The sequence below is a fragment of the Panthera tigris genome, chromosome A2 (assembly GCF_018350195.1).
Source record: "Panthera tigris isolate Pti1 chromosome A2, P.tigris_Pti1_mat1.1, whole genome shotgun sequence".
Lineage (NCBI taxonomy): Eukaryota > Metazoa > Chordata > Mammalia > Carnivora > Felidae > Panthera > Panthera tigris.
Genome location: NC_056661.1, coordinates 10,704,810 through 10,716,068, shown reverse-complemented (window position 1 = coordinate 10,716,068; position 11,259 = coordinate 10,704,810). Strand labels below are relative to the sequence as shown.

Below are 11,259 nucleotides of genomic sequence, written 5' to 3'. Positions count from 1 at the left end.
GATGGCTAACAGACACATGGAAAAACATTCAGTATCACTCATCATCAGGGAAATGCAAAGCCATAATGAAATCAAAGCCACACTGAAATATGAGCTCACAACTATCAGAATGGCTAAAATTAACAACTCAGATAACAACAATGATGGTGAGGATGCAGAGAAAGGGGAACCTTCTCACACTGATGGTGGGAATGCAAACTGGTGCAGCCACTCAGGGAAACAGTGTTAAAGATAAAACGACCTTATGATCCAGCAATTGTACTACTAGGTATTTACCTAAAGGATACCAAAAAAAAAATACAGATTCGAAGGGGCACATGCATCCCAATATTTATAGCAGCATTATCAATAATAGGCAAATTATGGAAAGAGCCCAAATATCTTTCAACCAATGAGTAGATAAAGAACATGGTGTGTGTGTGTGTGTGTGTGTGTGTGTGTGTGTGTATACATATTATGTGCATACATATATATGTATATATATACATACACTAATCCATATTTTTTAGGAAGAAAAGGTGAACATTAGTCAAATGACAAAGAAGAATTCCCTTCCAACCCATGGCTGAAGGTGATGTGACTTTGAGAAATAGATCTAACCACAAAAGGCCAAAAGGTACAACAAGGAATAACAGAAAAGTGAAGACAGTTTAAAAATATGTATAAAAGGTGACTTATTAATTCAAACAATGTAGAAAAACTTTTACACTTAAAAAAACAAGAAGGGGGAGGAAAATATGACCAAATGATAGGTTTGAGCACACAAAATGTATTAACTTTCCTACTACCCTCTAATACATCTGTACATAAATAAAAGAACTGAATAGCAAACAGCAAAGTTGGTGGAAAACTCTAGTTCTTATGTTTGAAAAAATGCAATCAGAAACAGGAATAGAAACATTCCAAACCTACTGAACAAAACACAGAACTGGCACAGACAATTTGCAACAGAGAAAGTCAATGTCTAAGAAACACAGAAATATACTCATCCCGACCAGTAAAGAAATAACTGCCATGCAAAGCGTTTTAGTATATCCCTTTTCACCTATTAATTGTTTTTAATTGGTTGGAATACACAGCAAGAAAAAGGACACTGATATGTTTGTCTCATGATCCATAGGTCCAAATCTTTCTCACTATAATGGAAACATACTCAAATTTTCTCTTGCTTAAAAATATTAAAAGGAACACCCTCTCTTGACTGCATATCCCTCAGAGCTAATACCCTACTTCTCTATTCCTCTTAATTGCTAATATTCTTGGACTTGTTTTCTACTTTTACTGGGACCGTGTTGTGCCACCCATTACATTCTTTCATTACCACCAATTAATTCTCAACAATCTCCCCTGCATTGCTGATTTCAATGTTTACTTTCCTAAGATTTTAAATAAATATATTAATTAGTTAATCAAGCAAACCAACAACCACAGTGTTGTTCCAGTGCTGAGCTAAGTTGTCTTGACTTTTATGTGGCTTCATGTAAATGTTCTCACCGTTCTATTCTCTCTGGCCCTGCCCTGCAGAACCTACTGTGTTTTCGGACTCACCTGCAGGGAGTCTCTGGGATCAACATCTCTGTGTGGAAGTCCGAATCCCTCCCTCTATAATTAATGATGGAGACTGAAGCTCTGTTCTCAAACAATACAGCGGGAGTCTGCTAGCCAGACCTAGGACTCCAAAAGAAATAAACGTGTCCCATTCAGCCCAAGGTTGCACACGCTGAGGGACAACAATGGAAGAGATATTTACAGCTCCTTATCTGTTCCTTAGGCATATTTCCCCCTTGTCGCTCCCACCCCTGAGCACACCATCCCCTATGGGACATTGCTCTACACAGATAAAATTTTTTCCTGTAGCTTCTCTGTTCCCAAGAGACCAGGTTACAAGACAGGTGAATGTGGTTATTACTCTTCCCTGAACTCACCTGTCTCCCTAGCACCTCCTGGCACCTTAGCCCAACCCTGAGTTCAAGTTTTCTCCAAATCCAAGAATGAAGAGTTTTCCTACTAGGTTCCTTGAGTCTCCCAAATATTGATTCGTGATGGGACACAGCACTGATACCCCCAGAGGATTACTATTCCCGCCTTCAACAATGTGAAGAACTGTGTCCCTTTGACATAAAACCACGAGTACTACAGTCCTTGGCTCTCGCAACACTTTTGCCAAAACAGTTAAGTGTTCAATGCTTTGACATAAAATAAGAGCTGTCATTGAGTCAATTTAATTTATAATGTATTTTGGTAACTAAAAGGTATATATTTAAGTGTAGAGCTTCAGTTTCATAAGAGGAAAGGGATTCTGGAGATGGACTGTGGCGATGGCTGCCCAACAATATGAGTGTATTTAATGCCACTGAGCTGTGCACTTAGAAATGGTTAAGATGGGGGTGAAATAGGTGACAGGGATTGAGGAGGGCACTTGTCATGATGAGCACTGGGTGATGTATGGAATTGTTGAATCACTGTATTGTACACCTGAATCTATTATAACACTGTACATTAACTATACTGGAATTAAAAATGAAATAAAATAAGAAAAATATAGAGAGTGAATAACTAAGTGGTTAAAATGGCAAATCATATGTGACATGTATTATTAGCACAATAAAAAAATCTCTAAAAAAATATATATTTGGAACTCATGCACATTGCCTTGATATTTATAACACCTTCTACCAGTTGACTTTAATTTTTTATACAAGTCCATTTGCCAAGGTCAGTACTCTTATGAGTCTCATTCCACATTTGCAGAATGGGGCTCAGAATGGTTGAGTGGTCTGCCCAATGTTGTGAACTGAGTAAGGGATGGGCTTTGATTGGAACTCCTTCAACGTGTTTACAGGCCTCTTGCTCTAACCTAATCATTCTCATCTAGAGATTTTGCCTCTTGGGAACACTTGGAAGGATCTAGTGAAATGTTTGGTTGTCAGAACTGGGCAGGTGCAATTGCCCCCCCTAGACAGTTCAGGCCAGGAATGATGCACAGCATCTACTGTTCCCAGGACACGTTCATCACAAAGAATTATCCACTACAAATGTCAACAATGTGAAGGTTGAGCAACACTACACTAGACCAGCACTTCTCCAAATTCAGTATATATGAGAATTATTTGGTTATCTTACCCAAATGCAGATTCTGATTGGGCAGGGCTCACGTGGGCCCAGCAATTCTGTATTTGGATCTAGCTCCCAGTTGTTGATGCCACAGGTCCCGGTCCATGGCCACTCTTTAAGCCTCAAGGCTGTGGTCCATACAACTCAGTAACAAAAAAAATCTGATTTAAAATTGCACAGAGGAACTGAATAAACAGTGCACAGCTCCACGTTCAAGGAGCATGATGCAGGGCTCAATCCAGGACCATGAGAACATGACCTGAGCCAAAAATCAAGAGTCAGACACTCATAAGACTGAGCCACTCAGGCACCCCTCAAGGAGAGTTTTTATATGCAGTTGTCTCAACTAAACCAAAATAAAACAGTTACCATGAATGTATTCTTCAAATAGAAGAATAAATGCCAAGAACAATCAGTAGCAGATTGTGATAATTGTCCTTATTTCTGTTCACTTTGATGACTGGATCAGTTAGCTATTGCTGCATAACAAGCCATCCTAAAAGAAAACAGTTTAATCTAATGTCCTTATTACCAAATGATATTGTATGTTGGGAGTTTGTTCTGAGCTGTGCTTGTCTCCTCGTGGGTCTATAGTCAGCCGTGAGTCTCTACCTTGTGTTTCTAAGGCTCGTCCATGATGTCATGTGTGACTATGGTGCTCTTTTCTCTTGAACCAATATATGATCAGCTAACTATTTCTGTATGTATTATTATCTCCTACAGTGGAGTTTATGAGGAAGGAGTAATCAACACTGGATTCACGTGGTTATAATATGATCTATTGGGAACACAGAATCTCTAGGAAAACATTTCTTTGTGTCCAGACCAGTGTCCCCCAGGGAAATCATGTGCTCTGTGTTGGAGAAGCAGGAGGGAAATGTGCCTCAAGAACAGACAAAGGAGACTATAAATATCTCCTGTGTGCTGTCCCTCTGCCTGTGCCACCTTGGGCTGATGGGACCTGGCTGTTCCTTCCAGAGTCTGTAGCTTGGCTAGGAGACTCATGCTAGCCTCCTTCCTGCCATCCTGTGTGGGGACAGAGCTTAGTCACCATCAGTAACCATCCAGAAAGGAATTCAGACTTCCACACAGATACCTCTCCCTCAGAGTTCCCAAACAGGTGAGTCCAGGAGCCTGGCAGGTCCGACAGGAAAGGGTCAGAGAGACTCGAAGTCAGGTGCATTTACCTGAGGTCACCACATGGCCACCAGCCTAGCCCAGAACGCTGAGATCTCTATGGTCATTTGCTTGCCTGACCATGTCATTCTGAAAAACTGCAGTGAACAAGGTCAGAGAGGGCCCTGTTCCTTTGGTACTTGCCTTCTATGGTGGAATCACAGTAGAATGAAATAAGTGTGTGGTATAAGAGCCTCAGGCAGAAATCCTATGAAGACAGTGATTTAGAGCCAGAATGGTTGTCATAGTACGTGCAGAATTTTGTAGAGAAAGTTCTGAACAGACCTTACAGTGTTGTGCAAAGACCAGAAACAGGACCAGAGTGTGCCCACTGCTATTGTCAAAAAAGAGATCACAACGCAAAGCCCAGGAAAAATGAAGAAAAGATGCCACATCTGAAAAGTGAAAGGGACTTGTCCACCTTCTCTAAGATCACAGGACATCCAATTGAAACAGGCACAGAAAAAAAAAAAAGTCCTCTACTGATTCATTATAACCTGCCCAACTTTTGCTGTGCTTTGCATATTTCCTGTGCTGAAGTGTTGATTTATTCCTTGGCACAGGTTTCTCTTGAAACATTCACTCTATAAGGTGAGCAACGCCCTGAAGTTCCCACTAATTTTGTCTTCTGACTGAATTTAAGTTTCCTCCTTATTATTTTTGCTGGGCATCAGGGAGGTAACAAGACTTGGAATGTTGTCAGAACCAGGGATGCACTTTCTTCTTCATGGACACTTAGGTTTCAGCGACTACCTGAACCATTAGATCTTCTGTGCCACTTCTATTCCATTTCCCTCTCTTGCCTCTCTCTCTCTCTCTCTCTCTCTCTCTCTCTCTCTGTGTGTGTGTGTGTGTGTGTGTGTGTGTGTGTGTGTGTGTGATTTTGAGCAGATTGTTTGTGTTTCATTAAATACAGGATGGAATATGAGCATGCCAGTCTGACTTGTCAATTTTATTTGTCCATGGGAAACATGAGCATTGGAATTCAGGTACAATTCTACATTGTTTGGGGGAATTATAATGGACCTGGCCAGCTTGAGTTATAGCCACTCCGACTTTAATCATTGGGGCTGGGGGTCAGAAGTCAGGCTAAGAGCACAGCCCAGGGAGCAATGATTTGGTGTGTGTGTGTGTGTGTGTGTGTGTGTGTGTGTGTGTGTGCATGCGTGTGCATGTGTGGGTGCCTCGTGGAGTGAGATCCATCCTCAGAGCGGGGGGTATATTAGACATGGTCTAATATATTCTAAGGTGATTCTTGTAATACAGAGGCCAGAACTAAACCAACACGTGGCATTCAGGAGGGCTCTATGTCAATTTACAGGACACTTTTGCAAGTGGATTCTAAAATACAAGCAGTGTATGCTAGGAATTTACCCAAGGGATACAGGAGTACTGATGCATAGGGGCACCTGTACCCCAATGTTTATAGCGGCACTCTCAACAATAGCCAAATTATGGAAAGAGCCTAAATGTCCATCAACTGATGAATGGATAAAGAAATTGTGGTTTATATACACAATGGAATACTACGTGGCAATGAGAAAAAATGAAATATGGCCTTTTGTAGCAACATGGATGGAACTGGAGAGTGTGATGCTAAGTGAAATAAGCCATACAGAGAAAGACAGATACCATATGGTTTCACTCTTATGTGGATCCTGAGAAACATAACAGAAACCCATGGGGGAGGGGAAGGGAAAAAAAAAAAAAAAGAGGCTAGAGTGGGAGAGAGCCAAAGCATAAGAGACTGTTAAAAACTGAGAACAAACTGAGGGTTGATGGGGGGTGGGAGGGAGGGCAGGGTGGGTGATGGGTATTGAGGAGGGCACCTTTTGGGATGAGCACTGGGTGTTGTATGGAAACCAATTTGACAGTAAATTTCATATATTAAAAAATAAAAAAATAAAAAAAAGAGTTTACTGTAAAAAAAAAAAAAATACAAGCAGTGTATACCGTGGGCGAGTGACTCCTTTCTCTTGAAGCTTAACCAGCAGTGAGGACACCTATTTCCTTGAAATTGCCTGATACCACATCTGATCTCTCTCCTTTTCCTTCCCCTTCCCACACATGCTACCTATTTTGGATTGAACAGCTCATAGTATCATCCTCAGAGTCTTTGCAGAGACCATTCCCTCGGCCAGCACACACTTCCCCAGACATGCTCGTGGCTCCCGCCTTCCTTTCCCTGAGGTCTCCGTTCAGATGTCGCCTTGTTCACTGTTCTTGACTGAACACCAATTACAAAATAACACTTGTATCCACACTCTCCTTCACACCTCCTCTTGTTCTCTTCACAGCACTTGACACCCTCTGATGTCCTATTAATATTTTGATTTGTTTCTATTCAGTCTCCATCACTGCATCATAGTGGCTGTTGGTTTTCAGTTTCCTGTGCTCATTGTCTAGACAACACCCGGAACATGTTTGACACTCAGTACATATTCTTTGAATGCATGAAAGATATTCTTGGTAAAACAGTAAAATGCAAGACATCTGTTGGGGAATGCAGAGAAAGGGACTGAAATGCCTAATCAAAGATGAAATGAGAAGGAATCCCTTCAAGGGGACAGTCAATACACAAGATACTGAATTTAATTTCTTGACTGCACAATATAAATTGAACCCTTTCAACTATGGGAGTAATGCCTTCAGGTGAAAATTGATGATATCTTTTTCCGGGGGCCAGTTCAACCTCATGGAACCAGGAAATGATACACGACTATTAGAATTTCTGCTTCTGGGATTTTCAGAGGGACCAGAACTTCAGTCCCTCATATTTGGGCTTTTCCTCTCCATGTACCTGATCACTGTGTTTGGCAACCTGCTCATCATCCTGGTTGTCAGCTCTGACTCCCACCTCCACACCCCCATGTACTTCTTCCTGGCCAACCTGTCCTTTGTAGACATCTGCTTCACCTCCACCACCGTCCCGAAGATGCTCTGGAACATCCAGACACAGAGCAAAATCATAACCTATGAGGACTGCATCACCCAGATGAACTTTTTCTTAATCTTTTCAGTGTTGGACATCTATCTCCTGGCTGTGATGGCCTATGACAGGTTTGTGGCCATCTGTCACCCCCTGCAATACACGGTCATCATGAACCCCCGGCTCTGTGGGCTGCTGGTCCTGGTGTCCTGGATCACGAGTGTCCTGCATTCCTTGTCGCAAACTTCAATGGTGTTGCGGCTGTCCTTCTGTACAGAAGTAGAAATCCCCCACTTTTTATGTGAACTCAATCAGTTGATCCAACTTGCCTGTTCTGACACCTTTCTTAATAACGTGGTGATGTATCTTGCAGCTGTGCTGCTGGCTGGTGGTCCCCTCGTTGGGATCCTTTACTCTTACTCCAAGATAGTTTCCTCCATACGTGGGATCTCCTCAGCTCAGGGCAAGTATAAAGCGTTTTCCACCTGTGCATCTCACCTTTTAGTTGTCTCCCTATTTTTTTGTACGAGCCTAGGTGTGTACCTCAGCTCTGCTGCCACCCAGAGCTCCCACTCAAGTGCCACAGCCTCGGTGATGTACACGGTGGTCACACCCATGCTGAACCCCTTCATCTACAGCCTGAGGAACAAAGACATAAAGGGGGCTCTGAGGAGATTCTCTGCAATGGCAGTTAGAAAAGGTCCAGTTGTCCTGCGGTTGAAGAATTTCCCATGATTTCAGTCCTCAAAGACTTTGAGTCAGAAGGTGTGACCTTTTTAAAGCAAATTGTGGACATAGAATTTGCTTTCATTAACTCCCTGTAATTTTTATTTTTTCAGTACAGTACAATGTAGTTACTCATTTTATTAATTTTTTTTTACCTCTCTCTGATATCCAACCATCTTCCCTTTATTTTCTTCTGTTATTTCTAAGTTGATTCCCAATCCGTTTTATGAAAAAATTAGCAATTCCTATTTATCTCTTGGAACTGCTTGGATTTCTTATGAATAATTTCTCCTCCAATGACAAAAATCACCCCATGCAATGTCTGTAGTTTTCCTAAAAAAGTAGTCATTTGTTACCGCTCTGATGGAAAAAAATTCAATCTGGCAATAGGTCATTTGTATTCTATTCTATTCTATTCTATTCTATTCTATTCTATTCTGAGACCACAGTTTTTCACTTTATGTCTGTCATTCGTTTGTAAATCACTAACTTAACTGCTCTTCCTGGTTAACATATTAGCATATTTTATAACAGGCCATTGGTTTTATTCCCCTAATTAGGATTCTGTTCTCTTCTCAGGTTCTATGTCCCCAGGGCTTACATTAGTCACTGGCAAAACTGATTATCAAATACATGTCTATTAGTGGAGTCTACGGAAACAGGAATTCAAATAAACAGAATGACTTAATATAGCTTTGGAGTCAAAGATGACGTCGAATATGATAAAGCAAACTTTAAAGTGTCCTTTGTATTACTAGGCACTACATTTTCTTTTCAAGTACATCTCTCAATCAAGTATGGTGCACCAGTGGCAGTGTTTAAGGGGATTTATTTACTGGGGTGAATAACTGGTTAAGGTGTTACAGTCAAAAGACATAAATAAAAACCATAAAATGTTGCTGAAAGAAATTAAAGAGGACATCAATAAATGGGATGGCATTCTGTGCTCATGCTTGGAAATTTTTAATTTAAAATTTAATTTTAGGATGGCTTTTTAAAAACTTTTCCCAAAAAAAACCCTTTTTGTTATTTTCATATTGTCATTGAATTTGTGGATATTTGGGGTAGTATTGCCATCTTAACAACGTTAAATTTAAATTTAAATTTTCTCCAACAAAGGACCACGGCTTTGTTCTCAGTCTGTGCTCCACATCCAGGACCCGCGGCATCAACACCACCAAGGAGCTTGTTAGAGAAGCAGAGTTGCTGGGGCCCCTGGAGACCTGAGGAATAAGAATTTGCATTTCAACTACAGTCCCTGGTGAATTGCCTGCACACTGAGGTTGGAAAAGCCTCAGTGGGGAACAGGTTTTCTCACCTTCTCACGGTTGGCCTTTAGACATAGATAATTATTGTTGTTTGGTGCTGTCCTGTGAAGGAAGGTACTCAGCAGAATCCCTTCAGACATGGCCAAATGTCCCAAGAGCAACTCCGGTTGGGAACCGCTTCCCAGAGTTTCAGAACTGGAAGCATCCCGAGATAATTCCAATTAAGACTACATCCCTGCTTGGTTTATGCCTTTGAGCAGAACATTAAATTCCTCTGAGACCCATTTAGACAATAGAGAATAGAGCTGATGAAAGCATGACTTCATTGATAATACTTTTGTGAAAATTAAATCATAGAATCGCTTTAGTGTGCTAAGCTAGCCTATGCTGCAGAAAATCTAAATGTATCTCTTACAATTAAAATACACTTCATCATGAGGGAGTAAACAACAGTTCTTAACTTGTGATCTAACTATTAAATTCCTAATTGTTTTGGCTAAACTATCATGAAGCTAAGGAGTATAGTACCCAAGGGTTTTTTGTTTGTTTGTTTTATGTTTATTTTTGAAGGATAGAGAGACAGAGCATGAGCAGGGGAGGGGCAGAGAGAGAGGGAGACACAGAATCCCAAGCAGGCTCCAGGCTCTGAGCTGTCAGCACAGAGCCTGACATGGGGCTCGAACTCAAAAGCTGTGAGATCATGACCCAAGCCAAAGTCGTATGCTCAACCGACTGAGCCACCCAGGTGCCCAGTACCCAAGGTTTTATACCACAGGATCAAATTTCTCCCCTCTGCTGAAGAAGGAAATAGTAATTTTCTAGAGACATCAGGGATTGTGTCCCCACCGTAAATCAATGTTTTGAAAACCTAAGGGAACTAATCAGATGAGTTCCTCAGTATTAGATTTTTGGGAAAACTTGAAGTCAGGGTTGTGATGAGGTGCTGGGAGGTGTGGACCTCTGGAAAGTAGGAGATTAATGGAGAAGAAGGAATCAAAACTGAATTCACCTGGATTAGCACACAGTGTCCTAGGATCAGAGAGAGAACCAGCAGGAAAATTTCCCATTGTGTCTGGATCATTGCCCCATAGGGAGATCATGTGCTTACAGGTTAGAGTAAAAGCTGCTTAATGAGCAGACATAGGGAGCTGTAAATATCTCCTCTGTAGTCCTACAGTGTGTGCAACTTTGGGCTGCACAGGACATTGTTCTTTCTTTGGAGTCCCAAGTCTGGCTGGGAGACCAGCACCTGACCCCTTCCTGCCATCTTGTGGGGACAGAGCTTCAGTCCCCAATATCAACCATCCAGGGAGTCCTCTCTTGGCTTTCTACATTCTTCCCTCACTGGACATAATTACTTCTGTTAAGTTTCTCAAGATCCACATATGAGTGAAAACATATGGTATCTGTCTTTCTCTTCTTGCTTTTGATTTAAAGTGAGAGACATCTGAGTCTTGCAATTGAATATGGATAGGCCATCGTAGGATTATTAACTGACTTAATATCAATATTGCTGTGTCTTGGGGAACAGGAAGGCCTAAGGAGAGGGAAGGAGATGGGGAACAATCAAACAGTGGATTGGTCGAAATACATACCATTTATCCATTAAGTTTGCTGTCATATGTGTGTGGTTCATGAAACCTCAAAACAATGACAATAGTCACATTAGGATCACAGGTCACCATAACAAATACAATAATAATAATAATAATAATAATAATGAAAAAATATGAAATATTGTAAGAATTTCCAAATTGTGATACAGAGACATGAAGTAAGCAGATATTGTTGGATAATTGGTGCCAATAGACTTTCTTCACACAGGCTTGCCACAAACCTTTAACATGTCTTTTAAAAAATGCCATATCTACGAAGTAAAGTGCAATAAAACAAGTCATGCCTGTTTGTGCTGTCATACATATGTCATATGATATTCGGAAGTCACACGTACAAATAGACATGAAATTCCAAGTCAATGACAAAGATGACTAGGTCAGAGTCAAGGTCAGGTGAACATGTTCTTTGGTAGATTACTGTCAACAAAAC

General features: G+C 41.0%; 1 protein-coding gene across 1 annotated transcript; it reads left to right on the top strand.

Moving 5' to 3' along the window:
- Window positions 1-6,985: 6,985 nt before the first annotated feature.
- Window positions 6,986-7,954, top strand: LOC102956748 (olfactory receptor-like protein OLF4). The gene has a single exon (XM_015544715.2). It carries the CDS (start codon window positions 6,986-6,988, stop codon window positions 7,952-7,954), a length of 969 nt encoding a protein of 322 aa, XP_015400201.2.
- Window positions 7,955-11,259: the final 3,305 nt, after the last annotated feature.

Excerpts from the sequence above, each read along its gene's own strand:
- LOC102956748 (XM_015544715.2), top strand. The coding sequence starts at position 6,986 with ATGGAACCAGGAAATGATACACGACTATTAGAATTTCTGCTTCTGGGA.